This window comes from Triturus cristatus, chromosome 7, assembly GCF_964204655.1.
Source record: "Triturus cristatus chromosome 7, aTriCri1.1, whole genome shotgun sequence".
NCBI lineage: Eukaryota > Metazoa > Chordata > Amphibia > Caudata > Salamandridae > Triturus > Triturus cristatus.
Genome location: NC_140590.1, coordinates 1,563,357,493 through 1,563,376,782, shown reverse-complemented (window position 1 = coordinate 1,563,376,782; position 19,290 = coordinate 1,563,357,493). Strand labels below are relative to the sequence as shown.

The following is a 19,290-nucleotide window of genomic DNA, read 5'->3' as shown; positions in this document are numbered from 1 at the left end:
TTCTGCTGGAAGGCCATTCCAAATTCTGGGAGCATTCCCTGAGAAGGAGCAGGTGAGAGATTTATGAGTCTTGAAATTGGGTGGAATCCAGAGAAGAGCCTTAGAGCTTTGAAGTGGTATCTTTTGCTGAGCTTTTGAGAGTTTGTTGGCGAGGTAGGTTGGTATTCCAGAGTAGAGGGCTTTGTGGGTAATGCAATCTGTTTTGAATATATTTCTCACTTCAATTGGAAGCCAGTTAAGTTTGTTGAGTGTGAGAGTGATGTGGTCATTTTGTTTCTCTCCAGAGAGAAGTCTGGCCGCTGTGTTGATTGTGGACTTCATTGGTAAAAATGGATTTTTGGGGTACTGGTGATCATTGCGCTGCCGGAGTCCAGTTTGGAGAGGACTAGGGACTGCGTTATGGTCTTTAGGTCGTCAAGGGGATAAATGATTTTTTAAGGTGTTTTAGCATGTTGAAGGCGCTTTTGGCTGAGGCGTTTATATGGTCCATGTTCACGTTTTTGAGAGGGATCCCTTGAGATTTAACAGAGTTTGAGATGGATACATTACATTTTAGTGAACTTAGGTTCTAGAGCAAGTTATGGATGGAGTAAGGGCTAGTGATTGGCTGGATGAGAAGAAGTTCAGTTTTGTTGGGGTTGAGCTTTAGTTGGTTGTTGGTCAGCCATGTTTGAAGGAGAGAATGTTGTTTAGGTGGTGGATGTCCTTGAGTGACAAGATTTTGATGTAGATTTAGGTGTCATTTGCGTACAGATGGTAGGCTGTTCTGGCTTGTTTTAGGATTAATGCAAGAGGTTCATTGTACAGGTTGAACAGTGCAGGGGATAGGATTGAGCCTTGGGGAACTCCCTGTTTGACTGGTGCTGCTGGTGATGTGGAATTATTTATTTAGATTAGTTGAGATCTATCGCTCAGGTATGATACTAACCATTGCAACACAGTACTGCTGATACCAGCACGTTGAGAGAGGGTGTTTACAAGAATGTTGTGGTTGAATGTATCAAAGGCGGAAGAAAGGTCCAGGAGGATTACAAGACAGGCATCACCATCGTTGAGGGATCTATGTAGATCATCAGTGATGTTCAAGATTGCAGTCTTTGTGCGGCAGCCTTTCCTGAATCCTGACTGGAAGGTGTCGTGTAAGTTAAATTTTTCAATGTGGTTGTTTAGCTGGGAGAGCACGCATTTTTCTATGGTTTTGGATAGGAGAGGGAGGTTGGTTATAGGTCTGTAGTTGTTGAGGTCCTTCAGGCCGGCATCAGGTTTTTTGAGGAGAGGGAATGATTTGGCCGAGTTTAAGAGAAGCCGGCATGGTACCACTTGATAGAGTTGATGACTGTAGTCCGGGTTGGTGCGATGATGTGTCTGAAATTTTTGACAGGAGGGGAGGGGAAAGGGTCAAAGAGGTGGGAGGGCAGCTTCAGGCATAATAGTATTTTGAAGATTTCATTTTCAGAGATGTTTTCAAACTTGAACCATATTGCATTGTTCTTAAGGTGTAAGTGATTGATGATGGTGTTCTGGTTCTCTGATGGGGTGGATTTGGAGGGACCATCTTCAGTTGATGATGAGGCAGGCAGGGGGCATCTTTGAAAGGGAGTCAATTTTAGTTGTTGGAGAGAGGGTGAGTGGGTCCAATGAGAGATCAATGTTTGTTATTTTATCTGAGAAGAATTTAGCAAATTCTTCACAGGCACTTGGTGGAGGTAGCAAAAGGATGTTGTGGGATAGAGGAGGTTTGGTGTTTGATGATAGTGAAGGGGTCTGTTTCTGGAATGATTTATTTGGGTTCGGAAAAAAGAAGATTTTTCTCTGTAGATGTGTTTTTTATATTTTGTGCGTTCCGCTCGAAGGAGAGAGAGATGAGCAAGTGAGGGTTGTTTTTTCCAGACTTTTTCAGTTAGTCTGAGTTGTCATCTCTGCTTGTTATCCCTTCCATGCGCGGGGAATTCCCGCGCCGTGCGGGCATTTTTATTAGTGGGCGGGGATTCGGACGGCCGGGAGCCGTCGTGCGCACACGCCCACCGTGACACGTGACAGCTCCCGGCCATCCTGCGCATGGAAGAGGTTAAGATCTGTGTTGAACCAGGATCTGGAAGGGATATTTCTTGATTTGTTTAGTTTTAAAGGAGCGATGGTGTCCAGCAGTTCTGTCATTTTTGTGATAGTGGGAGGTGAGGTCAGTGGCAGAAGTAAGTTATGGAGGGGGGAGAATTTTGGTGCTGATCAGGGATTCTAGCTATTATTGCTGGATTTGATGTATGTTCCTTGTCCAGTGCTTCAAACGAACGGTTTGGTAAGGGGGCTTGGGCCTGTTGAGGTTGAGATCGAAAAGAATTAGGTGGTGGTCAGTCCAGTCAACAGGAACAATGGATTGGCGGGATAGGCCTGTATGGTTTGTGATGATTGCATCGAGGGTAGAGTCTTTATTTTATTTTATTTATTCATGTATAAAGTTTTATATAGCGCGAACAAGATCTCGAAGGATATCAGAGCGCTTTACAAAGGATGGAAGGAGTTAACAAAAGCAATAACAGCATCAGATAAGAATAACAGATGGAACAATTACAGGACAAAGGGGTCAAAGGAGAATAATACACTACCTGGTCAATAGCGGGCTAAGAGGGGAGCAAACAATGGGGTAAAGAAGAGAGGCATCCAATTGAGGTCTTATGGTTGTAAGATCAGTAACTTAGAGCAGATGGTCCTAACCCCTTTAAGGTAAGAACTTGTTCATAAAGAATCTTTTAGCTTCCAATTTGAAAGCAACTGTGGAGGAGATTCTGCGTACTTCCGGTGGAAGAGAGTTCCAGATCTTCAGGGCAGCAGTGGAGAAGGCTTGATGTAAAGTTCGCTTTTTGCTAAAGATCTGTGGTTTCAAGAGGAAAGTGTTAGCACTTCTTGAGGGTCTACCCCCTTTGAGTAATTAAAGCTTTTGCGCTAGGTAACTGGGGGTTTTGAAATGGAGGGCTTTGTGCGACAGACAAGCAATCTTTAGCTGAATTTGTGCTTCGTAGGGCAACCACCTAAGGGATTTTAGCACTGGGGATATGTGAGCATTTCTTTTGGTGCCCGTGACCAATCTGGCCGCAGCGTTCAGTGATGCCCTTAGTGGAGCCAAGGTATATTTGGGGAGGCCACAGAGCGTAGCACTGCCATAGTCTAGTCTCGGCAAGACAAGTGCTTGGACCACCTGCTTGAAATCAGCTTGTGGAAGGAATGGTTTGATATTTGTGAGTATCCTCATCAAGTGATTAGCTTGTAGGTTTGTTTTTGCAGTGTTGAGTGAGACCTTTCGATTCAAGGAGGGTGGATAGGGCTTGTACTGTTATGTCATTAGCATCATTCAAGTGCAAGTTAATGTCTCTTAGTATAATGTCTGTGGAATCGTTCATGATGTTTTGTGTCATAAGGTCTGTAAGCTCTTCAACAAAGAGTAGCTTTTCACCTGCGAGTGATAAGTGGAGTAGAGTTTGATGGGGTTGGAGTCTTTGGCAGGGGGTATCAACTCCTAGGTATTTAAATTTGAGTATTCAATTGAGTGGAAGGGTTTTAGGCGGAGGTCCATGTTGTGTATGATAGCTAATCGACCATTAGTATGGCCTTTGCGATCACGATGAATGTTTGAGAAGTCCAGTGGGGTGAGGAAGTCAATAATGGCTGATGAGTTGTAATTTAGACAGGTTTCGGTCAGGAAGCATATGTTAATTTTATGGAGAAGGATGGTTTCCACTATTTTAGTGGCTTACTTGGCTGCTGAGCGACAGTTGAGAAGCATCTAGTTTATTGTGTTTGAGGATTTCAGTTTGCAATGTGTGAATTGGATGGAAGTGAGTTGGGGTTGACGGTTGGAGGGGGGATCCTGCTTGAGCCGAGGATGACCGGGATCTTGAAGTAGGAGCATTGACTGGGGGTATTAGTGTATGAGTTAATCAGTTTCCGCTTCAAGTTCAAGGAGTCAGTTGACCGGGTGGTGGCACTGTTAGTGGCAGACACATTGCTTAGCGTGGTTGGAAGCTTACAATACGAGTTGGTGTAGGTCTTGGTGTGCTTGTGTGATACAGTACTTTTTCATGTAAGGTGTTGATTTTGACTTCTAGATGGTTGATTGTGGTGATCATTTGGTAAAGGGTTGGCTCTGGGGAGAGAGTAGGGTAGACTGGTGGTCATCATCAGAAGGGGTGGGTGTGGAAGTTGGGACTGGTGTATTGTGGTTAGGGGCCTGTGTTGGTTCCAGTGTGGTATTTAGGGTAGTTAGTGTAAGAGGAGTAGGGAAAGAGGACGATGAGTGTGGAGTGAGGAGGGAGCTGGATTGGATGGGATGAGGGGGGGTGGATTCAGCTGGGTACAGAGAGGGAGCGAGGGTAAGCTCCGGAATGGGGAAGGTAAGGTGGGCTTGACGGCAGAGGACAAAGTGGTGTAGAGGATGGGGAAGTGGCGGTCGAAGATTGCGGGATTGTGTTCTGTGGCTTGCATTAGGACGTGGCCATTTCTGTAGCTGGATATGGACAGTTCACCGCCAAACTTTTGGGATGGGGTTATAGCGAGTTTGGATCCATATGGGATGTTTGTGGCGTTAGTTACATGAAGGTGCTGTAGGAAGTTGTCTCTTCATCTGGCATGTATTTTAGGGAAGAAAATTCGATCTATTATACGGCCTTCATGTGTTGCGGATTAGTAGATGTTGGTTATTAGAGTTTCTGGGTGTTCTTTGAGGAGTGTGTGTTTGTGGGTTTGAGAGATTCGGTGGAAATTTGATGCAGTGTAAATTGAGACCATGTCTTTCCATTGGAGAGTCAAGTGGGGTCATGTATGGATGCAGGGGAGAGGTGTGTCACCAGAGGGTAAGTGGCCCTAGGGTGGAGCTTCTGGCAATGGCTAAAGTAGGCTGCTTTAAAAAAAATCTCTGAAGCAGGTAGATGGTCAGGTAGATGGTCTAGGGCAGTGTTTCCCAAACTGTGGTCCGCGGACCCCCAGGGGTCCCTGACACATTCCTAGGGGGTCCGCAGGCAGCAGTTTTAAAAGCACTGCAAAGTATCTTGTTTAATTAGCAGTTTTCAAAGAACAATAAAAGTGTCAAGATAACACCAGTGATTAATATCCCTGCTGGAGAGAGATGAGAATTTTGTCCAGTGGCAGCTTTGACTTATCTTATCTAATGTAGCGCAGAGGGTTAAAATGCCTACTGCAAAGAACGTGTACCATGCATTTAAAAAAAACTGTATTTTATATGCATAGGTAGGTCAGTGGGTTACTGCTTTTGTCAGAGAGATTATCTTGTTACTGTGCAGTTCATAAGGGACAATCGTAATCTAGCACAGTGACCTATAAACTTTCATCAAACAGCTGCTTGCAAACTGCAAGGTACAAGTTAGTGACGTATGTTTTTTCCCAGTCTTTAATTATCCTGATGCTGCTAAAAAGGTTTATTTGGGTGGAAATACATTTTTATTGTTAAAGTCAATGCCAACAACTGTGCTATGTTCTGAATCCTGAGTTTATGCTTCTCCAGACCAAGCACTCTTTAAAAATGCCTACTGGTATTAATGACATGTGAATTCTACACCTTGTAGTCCCCTTTGCCTTATGTAACATTTTCTATACACTGATTTACACGTATGATTCACTGTCTCTATATGTGTGCGATTTAAAGTGCTCTGACATCCTACAATGGTATGAGAGATGCTATAAAAAATGAAATACAGGTGACAGAGGGGCTATGGGGAGATGAGAAGCGCTGTTGGAGGGTGATAGTGGGGGAATCATTGAAGACCCCCCAGAAAGATTGTCGTATTGTGGTGCATAGTCAGGTCTTCGTTTACTATTCTTTAAAAGCTAATACAATTCAATATATAATGATAAATGTGTTGTAGACTGCACCATTGTTTCCTAAATGTTTTGGGGGGAGAGCCTCCCAAAGCCCCCTTTGTAGTGGTCAGGCTCACTCACTGCACTTGGTGTGCACCGTATGGGGACTGGTCTGAAATCATTTGCCAGGGCTGCTTTGGATTTCCAGTCTGGCCCTGGCAGGAGCAGGAGCCTCGTACTGCGAAATAAAACCAACCATTGAAAAGTTAGTCACGGAGATCCAGCACCAACCTTCCCATTAACCTTTTTCGTTTTCTTGCAAATGCTTTCAATATAAAATACAACAGAAGTGGCGGAGAGTATCGTTAGCCTCCTTGGCTTAACAACACACTCCGCCACTTCAGAAACGCAGGGCTGCACCATATTTACAAGAATATGGTGCAGCCCTGCGTTTCCCCTGCGCTGGCGCTACACTTAAGAGGGGAAGATTGTTTATGTACAGGAAGGTCCCCCTTCCTGCACATAAAAAATCTTGAAATGTCGTTTTGTCACTTCTATGTGTGCTGCTTAATGCAGCACATATGGAAGTTACAAAATGTAATTTTTTTTTTTTTTTAAAGATTGTTGTTCAGCAGGAAGGTTCACCTTCCTGAACATAAATAATCCAAGGCGTTTTGCAAAAACGAGGAGTATTGAAGAATTTCTCCTTGTTTCGCCAAGTTAAAACCAGGTTTTCCCTGGTCTTAATTTTGGCGCTGCATCCCATTTACGCTGCCCTTGTACATAGGGGGCCGCGTCAAAATCAATGGGTGTTGCAGGGGAAACGCCCACCGCAACACCCACTGCCCACCCCTTTCACCCTAATCATTGGGTGAAAGGGGGTCTTATTTACAAGGCAGCGTTTAGCCACGTGAAGTGGCTTAACGCTGCCTTGTAAATAAGGCGAAGCCCTTATCGCCACGGGAATGTCTCAAAAAGTGATGTTCCCATGGTGATAGGGGCTTATAAATATGCACCTAAAATCATTAGTAATTCGAGTATTTGTATTGTGTGCACACGTGTGTTACTTTTTTTCGAATTACTGTTTTAATGTTTGAAATTTAAATCCTACAAATTGCTTGGGGGTCCCCAGCTTCCAATGGTGACTCAATGGGGGTCCTCAGGATTCAAAAGTTTGGGAACCACTGGTCTAGGGGCTGGGCTTCGATCAGAGTCCTAACATTGAGCCAGGGGCTGCTAAGATATTGTTATATGGGGAGTATGGGATGGAGGAGAGGTGGCTACAGAGAGGGAAGGGTAGAGTATAAGTGGCAGTAGGTTAGGGGTGGAGACAATGGCAAGGGTTTACACTGTTGAGGGAGAAATGTCTAGTAGTGAGCTGGGCCGAGAATGTGTGTAGAGTACTTCAGAGGGAGTGTCTGATAAGGAGAGTTTCTCTGATTATATGTGGGAGACCTAAGCTGTGTATCGAGCGTTGAGGATGGGTGTCGGTTGTGGGTGTTATGTTTGATTAAATGTGGGAGACAGTTGTCCTAATGGGCCAGGCTGCAAGTCAGGGACTGGAGCAGAGTGGGTAGATGAGATACCACACTCACAGAACCCTGTAACCCTGATGAATTGGCAGGACCAAGAGTGGATAGAAAGTAAAATGTACCTCATGTGAGTCAGCCCAGGGACCCCGCATAAAAGGTTTACATAGTCCAGGTGGGGATCAGCCGAGGCAAGTGACTGGGGCACAGGTAGCTGGTGCAAAAACTGCATTTAAGAAGCCCTAAAGACTCTACAGCACTTTATCAAGTACAAGTGGGAATCAGCCCAATGCCCTTAAAAGAGGGCAACTCCATAGAGGCTCGGGAGATCCTGACTGTTAGGAAGGCAGAGTCTGACTTTCCTTTCTATGTGTCAGCATGCATGTTACATATAGTACTTTTTTCCTTTCAGTGAATCGGCAAACCGCAGGTCCTATGTTGGTTTCAATTCAGACCTAACTGCCACCATCTTGTGGATGAGGTTCTCGTGTGGTGAAGAGAGGGATCCACAAAATGGTGTAATGCTCACAGGCTGGCAAGAAACCCATCGAGATACAAAGCCAGAGGAATGACGGTTATGGGTGCAACGTCACGATTGCACCCCAGCTGGTCGACTCAAGTCCCGTCCGGCACTCATGCCAGGGCAAGCTACAGCCTGGGAGAACATCGGAGGGGCTTGAAAGTAGGAATAGAACAGAGGACGCAGCCCTAGGGGGAAGCAGAAACAGCTGCAGGATGTAGGGGGTGTCTCATGAGGGGGGTGGTATCCCCTGATGGAATGCTTCAGGTGAAAGAAAGTCACTCAGCTGTTCTGAATCAGCATAGCACCATAATGTTGCTGGAAATCCCTGTGGGAAAGAGAGTAGCCACACAGGAGGTGGGTCAAAAGACGATGGTGAGAGGGCGTGTGTACAGCCAGAGCAGGGCACAGCCATCCAGCACTCACCAAGCTACTGTGTCATGCTACAGCAGGCTAGCCATTTTCATCCCTGGGGAATAAGCAGGTTGGAGGTAAGTGAGGAATGCAATGGGTCATCAGCAGGGCTTAGCAATCATGAGGGTTGAGGGTCGTAGTATTGCCAGAAAGTTCCCTTGGGGGATGAGGATAGCCACGCCACGGGCAGGTCGAAGTATGATGGCAGATGGGGGTCCGGAGCACCAGCCAGCATGGGGCACAGTTGAACAGCACTCACATGGCTACAGCGTCATGCAGCACCACTCCAGCCAGCTTCATTCCTGGGCATTGGTAGGTCAAAGACAAGTAAGGGCGAGCGATCGGGTCGTCAGCAGGGCTTAGCCATCATGAGATATTTCATCTGGTTACTCTGGGTTTTTCCACCAGGCTACGGCAGCGCAACGTCTCGCTGATTCATGTCATGGTTTGACAATTGCTGAATTGTGGGGTATTATAAAAATCACTTAGATATTTGTATTGTTGTTAATTAAGTATTACTGTTTATTTATACTTATCTCATTTGTATAGTTATGCTTTTGTTTCTATGCTCTTACATTCATATTTTGTTTTAAGTGGAAAATGTGTGTTAAGTGTATCTTGGGGCTTGGAATCTTGGGGGTGGAATCCTATGAGGTGTTGGGGTTCCTGAGAAGTAAAGAACGATTGTTTAGCGAGAACAAAGAAACGATTGTTGTGGATGGATGTTGTAGCTACTGGTGGTCCAATACGCTACGTTTGAATAAATATTTCAACCTTCTTACCTGACTTCTAGAGTTTCTTCATTGTAACACACTCCTCCACTCAAAACAAGTACATGATCCCATTAAATCCTCATTGACTACAGGCTTCTATCTTGCACTACTGAAGAAAACTAAGAACCAAAAACAACAAGACTAAGCAAGAACCCAGAGCTTGTGACTTGTGCAAAGAACAAATTCGCCCTGGGGTGAACTAACTTTGGTTGCTACAAAATCCATATTTGTGCCATTCAGAGCTTTCGGTGTAAAAACTGAAGACTTTGAGAGGTGCCTAAAGACAGTGTATCAGTCTAGAGGACCGTAAACAAAATCCCTGTCTCAGTGGTCTTCCTTTAGAAGGAGAAGTTCATGGTAAAATAGAGAAACATGAGTGGTTAGTGAGAAATAGATAAATATAAAACAACAAATAAAATAAGTGAATAGCAAGTAAATGAAATAATGAAATTTTATGAATCTAGGTAAAAACATAACAGTGGGTACTGCATAAAAAGAGAGGACACTGAGAAGTGGAATTACAGGTGAGTTTCACTGTAAGTGTCCAAATAAATATTTTTTGCAAACTCGCTTTAAATAAACAGGAAGTCGAAAAGTTTGCAAAATCAAATGATAATAGCATCTGCCTGACCATCATGTATTCACACATTTCTCCTAAAAAAAAGTACTCCACTTGTGAGCAGACATATCAAACTGGACAGGAGAGAGCAGGACTGCGGCCCCCTCAAATGTTATTCTAAGAAGCAAAAACAGTACCAAATTGCCATGGGGTATGAACGCAGGGGCATATTTATGAGCCCCTTGCGCCACTTTTGCGTCACTTTTCCCATGTTAAAAGTGACGCAAAAGTGGCGCAAGGGGCTCATAAATCTGCCCCGCAGTATTTAGCTCCAGGGTCAGCTGACAACCCAGGAGCCTTACACTTCACAGATAATTATGAAAACTAAAAACTCAGGGGAATCCATTGAGGTGGGACATGAATGGATCATGTCATATTTTGTTTAGCAGAATGGCCAACAAATTACAGCAAAAAAATATGATTTTCTCAACATTGTTTGACAACTTTATTTAAATTTTGAGGGGAGAATATGAACAAATAACAGCTTATTTTACCAATAGTACAATCTTAACACAGCATTAGGCAATAGAGTAGAGACAAGGTACTATCCAATGTGAAACAACATATCAATATAATATATACATCTCATTCAAGGACGATTCAGAGGAAGAACAAGGCTGATAACTGTCTAATCTACTCAATATACTTAGCATCTACCCTTAGCCTCGTTAATAAGGGACCATACTCTTGATGTAAGTACGGAACAAAACCCTATTTTTTCAAATCTGCTCACCCTATTGTTCTCTACAGAAGTTAGTTAGTGGAAAGCTATGTGCCGCTTTTGCTGCAGGGGATCGATATTGCAGCTATGTTGGAAAACTGGCCCCTGGTAACAAAAACAGCCCCCAGGGGTCTAAAACCGGCCCGACCCTGGCGGCCCACCGGGAAAATGCCAGGTGCCTGCTACGGCCAGTCCGGCCCTCGGAGCATCCCTTGACCATAATAAGCAGACTAAACAACTGACAGAGACCTGCATGAGGACAACCATAAAAATAACTCAGACAAGTCAAACCAGGGCATACAGCCCACCCAACATGGATCAAATCAGCACATACAGCTCCAAGAACCCGTGGATACAGCACTACACAAGTATCTGAATGGAGTCTCCCAGACAAAATGAGCAAAATAAATGTGTCAACTGCTCGGATTGTCATGATGTCTCACAAAGTATTTCATGTAGAATGAATGCAATGTATGGTTGATGTTTGATAAAATCCAGCATCCGTTAGCTGTGGATGGCATTTATGCTTCTCAAATTTAACTTCTTCTTCAATTACAGTCTGCCAATCGCTAATTGTTCACACAGGGCCAGATGTACAACACTTTTTAGCATGTGCAAACGGGTCTTAGACCCGTTTGCACATGCTAAAAAGCATGGGCCCATGTAGAAACAGTATTTTGCGACTCGCAAAATACTGTTTTGCGACTCGCTATTAGGAAGGGGCGTTCTCTTCCTAATAGTGACCGCAAAGCTATGTACCAATATTTTGCAACCGCAATTGCAGTCGCAAAACTCTCACAAATTACCACCTACTTCAAGTAGGTGGTAATGCATTCTAAATGGGAAGTGCTATCCAGGGGACCCCTTCCCTTTTGCAAATGCATGCAATATTATTTTTAAGGGCAGACAGTGGTCCCAGGGACCACTGCCTGCCCTTAAAAAATTAAGCGAAAACGTTTCCTTGTTTTTTTTGTTAAATGCATCCCGTTTTCCTTTATGGAAAACAGTCTGCATTTAAAAAAAAAAGCTGCATCATTTAAAAGCAGTCCCAGACTTGGTGGTCTGCTGAGCCCAGCAGGCCACCATCCCTGGGCAGGCCTGTCATTCCCAATGGGCTCGCAAATTGCGAGAGGCTCATTAATATTCATGAGCCTCGCAATTTGCGACCCCATTGGGAATCGCAAACAGTGTTAAACACACTGTTGTACATGCCAAACAGCGCCTCCCAAATTGCAATGCAATTTGCGAGGCGCTATTTGGCAGGTCGTACATCTGGCCCACAGTCTTCAAAATTCGGTTTTACATCAGGCCTCACCAGAATATTTTATGTTACAGCATTGGACATAAGTAAGTACAATGGCTCAGTGAGTTAAGCACAAGCAGATGTTATATGTATGTCAATCACAGGATCAGGCCCCGTCAGTGTTGACTTTGTCTTTCCTCATAAGAAGGTCAAATAAATGAGTACTAATTTCTGTTTAATATAAAAACATTCACTGTGAATAACTTCCGGTATAAGTGCTTGATAAGGAGCAAACTGCTATTTTACATTTTAATTAACTGTAGCAGATACAGATTATAGTTATTTCTGTCATGCATGATATGATCTTCAAGCTGACATGAAGACATTTCTGTGTGTGCCTTCGAGCAGTAGATCTGTGAAGGGCCATATTCACCTGCCTCCTCAGAGTGAGATTAAAACATAGATATAGGTGCCACCTTCATGGTTTCCTTGCCCATTGCAGCTCTCCAGACAGACCTAACATGGATTTATAACTAAAGCAATGCCGGATCTGCAGGGACTCAACATGAACAGCAGAATATGGGAAAATTCATCAGGGTTTGGGTTGTGTGTTTTTTGCGATCCGAGAATGTATCTATTTGCCTTCTTAAGTAAACGTGTGTTACAAAATATACATTTTTGGCAGAAACAAAGCTTATTTTAATTACTGCAAGCTTCTTTTGTGTCGGAATGTACAATACTTTATGATACATTAATGTGAGAAGACAACACGTCTGCCAGTCTATTTGAGTTGCTGAGATGCTCCAGGTGTGTCAAGTGCTGGGATATCTTCTTTTCCACCCATACGCTTACAGTGAGGTCAATGTTTGAATGGTCCATGGTGGGCGTGGTGTCTTCTGCTAGTTGAAAGTCTCCCAGGGCTCTACTCTGGTTGTCCATTTTAGAGTGTCACCTTTTCTCAGGACCAACCCCACAGAATGGCTGCTCATCTGTGCACCTCCAGCCATCGCTGAGATCAGACTCATATCTACTGTCCGTTCTTCATAAATTCATACCTTTTTCCAGTGGTTCATTTTAGTCTGGTTTGTAATTCTTCCCTTAATGACTTTAGCAGCAACCTGAAGAACAAAGAATAGACATGATGAGAGAGGTAAGTAGAAGAGTTTGGATTAGGAAGAGGGAGAGCAAGAGGGAAAGAACGAAAGAAAGAAAGAAAGAAAGAAAGAAAGAAAGAAAGAAAGAAAGAAAGAAAGAAAGAAAGAAAGAAAGAAATGAGAGCGAAAGAGTGAGACAGAGAAAGAGTGTGACATGATGAGAGATGTTAGACCTGGCATCCTTGACGTAATCTTCCCATACGGTATTGCCTCCAGACCCCTTGTTTTTTTTGACTTCGTTTTTGCTGGCCTTAGGACTCTGCGCACCTTACCACTGCTAACCAGTGCTAAAGTGCTTGTTCTTCCTCCTTAAAACAGGTTGAATTGGCTTATACCCAAATGGCATATCTAATTTACTCGTAAGTCCCTGGTAAAGTGGCACTACCTGTGCCCAGGGCCCGTAAATTAAATGCTACTAGTGGGCCTGCAGCACTGTTTGTGCCACCCTCTTAATTAGCACTTTAAATATGTCTCAGGCCTGCCATTGCAGCCTGTGTGCAGTTTTATACTGCCGTTTCGACCTGGCAACATAAACCTTTTGCCAGGCCCAAACCTTCCTTTTTAATACATTTAAGTCATCCCTAAGGTATTCCATGGACAGCCTCAAGGGTTGGGTGCAGTGTATTTAAAACGTTGGACATGTACTTTTAAGTTTTACATGTCCTGCTAGTGAAAAACTCTTTCATTCGTTTTTTCACTTCTGCAAGGCCTAAGTCTCCTGTAGGAGAAACATTGAAATTATCTTATTACATTTTATAAGTGTAATTTCCAAATGGAAATAGGTAGCCCCTCTGTGTTTGATGTCTCTGGAATCGCAATTCAAAATGGTAACTTATGGTGAAGTCAGATTTTAAATTACGATTCGAAATATGCCACTTTAAGAATGTTGGCATTTTCTTGCCTTAGCCATTTGATGCCTGCAGCCTGTCTCTGGGTCACATGACTGAGTGTAGTTAACAGTTGGGCTTTGTGTATTCCTCCTTGACAGACACACACAATGGGGAGCTTAGGTGTAACTGGATGCACCATCACTGGCAGGATGGGAGGGAGGAGCTGGACCCAGCCCCACTAACACTTGAATAGGCTGTGTCCTGTCTCCACACAAAGGGCTGCATACCCCCTGAGGTTAGTTTGCAGCCAGGAAGGCAGGGCACCTGCGCACTTCAAAGCCATACCTGTAGAAACGTCGCCCACTTCAAAGGACCAACTGGGTATATATACTGGACCTGAGGCACCACCATTTCAGTACATTTCTGGACCTTTGGATACTCTGCCAGGATGAAGGACTGCTGTGCTACTACAAGGACTGCCACTCTTCTGGACTACTGCTCTAGGGGAACTGCTGCCCTGCTGTGCTGACCTGCTGCCTGTGCCATCTTGCCTGGGTGAGAAGGACAGGGACTCCATCTCTTGAACCCAGGCCCCAGGGTGACTCCAAGGGCTAGTTGCCTGGCCTTCTGATCAGAAGCTTCAGGGACATAACAGGCTTCCAAAAACCTTGTAGCTGCACCTGGACTCATTTGTGAGTCTACCTTGCCAAGTGGTGCCACCCCAGTCCTGGACCCTGGGAAGTGGGCTTAAGGTGCTCTGCCAGCCTCTTTGGATCCGGCGGAACCGGCGCATCTCCTCTGCTGTGCAGTGCAAACCTGAACTGATCCAATGCATCAACACTGCTGCAAGGATTGGACCCATCGCAAAAGATCCAAACTCATCACCCTGACTGCGTGATGCATCCTTTGAGAAGGCCCTTGCATCTCATCAACGGCAGCCTAGACAACGATGTTGGACTCCGTAGCGCAGCCTCACAGCTCTTTGGAACCGACACATTGCCCCGACTGTGTGCTGCCTCCTTGACGCCAGACTTCGCTCCTTCGACACGATCCTCAGTGACAACGCCCTCGCATCACACCCATGCTGCATCTCGGAACCAAAGCATTGCTTAAGTTGTGGGACACATCAAAGTGGGTACGTTGGTCTCGCAGCAGTTTGAAGTAGATCGCGGCACCAGGCAGGGTTGTGCACTATTCCCCCTGCTGTTCGCATTAGCGATAGAGCCCTTGGCGGCTATGGCTAGACTGGGCAACTATTTCGGCGGGCTGGATTTTAGAGGGCACCGCCACTATATATCGCTATACGCAGACGACCTCCTTCTCTTCCTGGAGGACTCCGACAGTGCGGTGAGGGGTGCGGAGAGGCTCCTGGAACGCTTTGGAAGAGTGTCTGGTCTCCGAGTTAACTGGAGCAAGACCTGCCTGTTCCCCCTGCGGCACGCGGAGGCGCAGCCCCCCGCTTGCCAGTCGATTAGATGGGAGCCTCGCTGCCTCGACTATCTGGGGGTGCACATTTATCACGATGCCCCGGACTTGCTGGAGGGCAACATAGGGCGTTGCATCCGGGCCCTACAGGGGTGCATGTCTTTCTGGACTACCCTGCCACTGTCAGTGGCGGGCCGCATATCCCTACTGAAGATGATCGCCTTGCCCCGCTTGCTATATTTCTTCCGGACCCTTCCAGTGTGGGTGCCTGGAGCGATTTTTAAACACCTCAGGTCTCTAATAATATCCTTCCTGTGGGGTTCAGGCAGATGCAGAGTAGCGCTCACGACGCTGACCCGTCCAAAGGACGACGGGGGCCTGGCGGTCCCAAACTTCGAGCTCTACTACTTGGCCGCGCAGCTGCAGTCTTTCACGCAGGAAATAGCGAGAGTATACCGTGGCCCGGAGAGTGAGAGGGACGCTGGAACTCCCCGCCATGTCCTAGCTTACATCGCCCTCCAGCAGAGGCTGGCACCTGGGGATCTGACCCAAGAAGAGCGCACCTTCCGTCTATGCTGGAATAGCTCGCAGAGGAGAGCTGGAGTCAGACACCCATATGCGCCCGAAATCCCACTGGGCATGGTGACGGCACTCCCTCATGGGGGTGATTGGTCGAGGCTGCAGTTATGGGAGGAGGCGGGCCTGCAGATGTTGGGGGACCTGTATGACGATGGCGTGCTGTCCCCGTTCCAGACTCTGCGGGATCGCTACGACCTCCCGAGAGGGGATTACCTCTTGCATGCGGCGGTGGTGAGGGCTATACAGGCGCACTGGGGCGAGGGCCTAGTTGAACCTACAACGACACAGGTGTGCCAATATACGATGATGTCGGCTGGCACCTTTAAGGCAGTGACGTGCCTTTACTCGCGGATGGTGAGGGAGACACTCCAGCCCCTAACTGCATTAAAAAACAAGTGGGAGCTGGATCTGCAGGTGGACATCCCTGACACCACTTGGGCGCAATTGGTGCGCAGAGCCAGAAAAAGCACGAGAAATGCGCGATTCCAATTGATACATTTTTATGTGCTCCATAGGGCATACCTTACCCCAGGAAAAATTAGGAAATATTTTGGAGCCGCGGAAGCTGCGTGCCCTAGATGTAATAGAGTGGGAGCGGACCTGGTCCACATGCTGAGGACCTGCCCAAACCTGCAGGAGTACTGGGAGGGGGTCGGCGACACGTTGAATGACGTAGCAGATAGGGACCTACAATACGACGCGGCCGTTTGTATACTCCACTGGTTCCCGCACACGCCCAAGAATAAAATGTCCAGCAAGTTTATAGACATGGGCCTTCTCCTAGCTAAGCGAGAGGTGACGAAAGGGTGGAAGTCGAAGGCGGGGCCTACACACCGGCGATGGCTCAATGAATTTCTCAAATGGGCGGCTAGCGAGAGCACACTCAGGTACCAACTAGCTCACCGAAAGCCGGACGACCGGGCTCAGGCGGCGGCAATGGTATGGGAGGTGATGGTGCAGGCCCTGCGAGATAGCCCAGCCAGTGGGGAGGAGGGTGAGAGCTCTGAGGAAGCAGCGGACGAAGTCGTACCACTGGCCCCCCTGCCAAGCACGCACGATTAGGGATTACTCAATTTTTCCTGTTACCCGCCACACATGCTATATGTTCCTGACCAGGCGCAATCGGGAGGGCACTAGGGAGGGGTGGGTGGAGGGGGAGTTTTCAAGTTTAAGGTTTGCTGAAAGTAGGTTGTAAGTTCTGTAGGTAGTTAGGGGAGCAGAGGGACAGCGATCAAAAGCGGGCAGCGGGGTTCTTCACCGGAAGTATGCTCCTGACAGTTTCGTATTAATGTGCCATGTTTCTATATGACGCCGCCCGGCCTCTGGGATGTGGGCAGTACGGCTGTGTATACTACACGGATTAATGATTAAGGGGAGGATGGGAAACCTGCATTATTGACATGCATCCTGGTTGCTTTAAGTTGTACTTGGTCCTGCAATAAAAACGGTTTGACACACTTAAGTTGTGGGACACATCCTTAATGCTGATTCCTGCAATGCTGTGCAAACCCGGATTTAGGGTACTTTTTTAAACGGGCCTAACTGGGCCCATGTAGCCTGCCTGTGGTCCATCGTGGTTGGCCTGAACTTGGGCCTTTGTCAGGGTGTTGCACGACCAGATATCCCCAGTTTGCACTTTGTACTTTTTGGCGCTATTTTTACTCAAATCTTTAAAAATGAATATCTACAGATTTACTGATTGTATGTTTGTTGTTTTGGTCTTGTTTTATTTATTAACAAAGGTTCTAGTTTTCTAAATTGGTGTGGGAACCATTTTTGTCTGGTGTATTCACTTTATTACTGTATGAAGTGTTGCACAAATACTTTACGCATTGCCTCTGAGTGAAGCCTGATTGCTCTGTGCCAAGCTACCAGAGGATTGACCACCTTGACAAGGATTGTGGTTGCTGTCTGATCAGGGTTCACACCCTAGTCAACCAACCACCCCATTACTCAGAAGAGAGATGAGCAGAAGAGTTTAGATTTGAAAGATGAAGAGCAAGAAGGAAAGTAAGAGAGAAAGCAAGACACAGAATGGGAGAGAATGAGAGAAAAAATGAGAGAAGGCATGATGAAATGGAAAAGAGGAGCTTGGTTTTATGGGGGCAGAAGCAACCTTTCCCAAAGTCATCAGCCTGGTTGACATAAATAAAGAGACAGCTGCGCACACAAGACTATCATGATTGATCAATTACCATGATATAACCTCATGTTGCAAGCTACCTGGTCACTATAGAGACCTGATGCCTTCTGAAGGGGATGTATGGTGTTTTTCTGCAGTGCTTCCAGATTTCCTACATACAGGAATCTTAGAGAGCAATGTTTCTGCCTAGGAAAGAGTGTAATCCTGGATGAAGCCAGGAAAAACAGTTGACTCTTACTTCCACTTCCACATGAGTTTCCTTTATCTTTTCCACAGGCCCTTTCTCTGATTGAAGAACTGCCCTCTCACACTTACCACAAATACAACAGAGCTGGCCAGTGCCTTGCCCAGGCTCAGAAACAGGAGCCACAGCATGGAAGTCAGGAAAGGGAGAGGTTCCCCTTTGCAGCAGGTAACGTTGGGTGTGTTACTTTTACTCGTATCCAGCTCCAGAGTCCCATCTGAGGTCAGTGGCTTGAGCGTGGGGCATTCTACAGAAATAAAAAGGGCCGGGAATTTCTGATCTCAGAATTATCACATCAATACCCAGACAAATTCAATATGCACAGAGCAATCCTGCAAAGTTCATAGTTGTCTTCCTATGTGAACCTGCTTCTCATTACTGTTTATTGATCTCTAATGACAATTAGAAAGGGGTTTTGGTGGGCGAACGGTCACTTCCACCTATGTCAATCACTCCTTAAGGAGTTAAAAAGTTTATACAGAAGCTATTGTGTTTCTGTTTGGTTGCTAAATGTGGCCTAGAAGGAACATGCGGCAAAACAGTTTAGCCAAGCAGCATAGCATCAACCGATGCTGTGCCGCATGTCTAAACAAAGAATAAAAAAAGCTGGGCTATGTCATTTTTTTGGCATGTGCAACAAGCATGCGAATGCCTATTAAATTACACAGTTGTTTTTTTTCTTTTTAGTTACTAGTCCCAGCTGGATCAGTAATTAAAAAGAAAAAATGTGCAAAATTGTTCTTTATTGTAAAAAATGGATGTTGGGGGGGAGCAACACCTGGAAGGATTGAAGCAATACATGGTGCTCTGGTGGGGAGGCAGAAGCAACATGGGGAATGAGCGGCAGACGCAACTCTGAAAACAGATTGGGCCAGGTGGTCATGCTTGCACCACGCAATGTGATGCATGCACAACGCAAACCTCTAAGTCATATTTATGAAGTCACGCAAAGACACTTTGCATGGCTTTATTTGTACTGTCTGTACTTACCGAGGAGCCTGAGCAACCTTGGCCGATGCCCAGTGGAGCTGTCCTATGCAGCTATAGAGGAGTCTGGCTCTGGTTCACCCCCGTGACCGTCACCTACCCAGCTGGACATCGGACATTGTTTTCCTCGTCTCCCCATTATGTTTCCTTCCCTCCACCACCTCCTCCCTCCGTGATGCTGTGGCTGCCTCCCCTTTTCAAGCCCTGCGTGGAACCGTTGAGTCAGCTACCTTTATTGTTTTTTTTGTCTGATTTTGTATATCCCTCCAGCTTGGGTTAATGCTATCTGTCTTTCACTTTG

The 19,290-nt window shown here is 45.9% G+C and overlaps 1 protein-coding gene across 1 annotated transcript in view; it reads right to left on the bottom strand.

Annotated features, from left to right (window-relative positions):
* Window positions 1-10,084: 10,084 nt before the first annotated feature.
* Window positions 10,085-19,290, bottom strand: part of LOC146812383 (uncharacterized) — a 65,462-nt gene continuing 56,256 nt past the window's right edge. The window contains exons 3-4 of the mRNA XM_085614595.1: window positions 18,074-18,249; window positions 10,085-12,745 (exon numbers count right to left, since the gene is read on the bottom strand). Coding sequence (XP_085470721.1) covers window positions 12,677-12,745; window positions 18,074-18,249 — 245 coding nt within the window. The 3' untranslated portion in view covers window positions 10,085-12,676. The remainder of the gene's footprint in view (window positions 12,746-18,073; window positions 18,250-19,290) is intronic.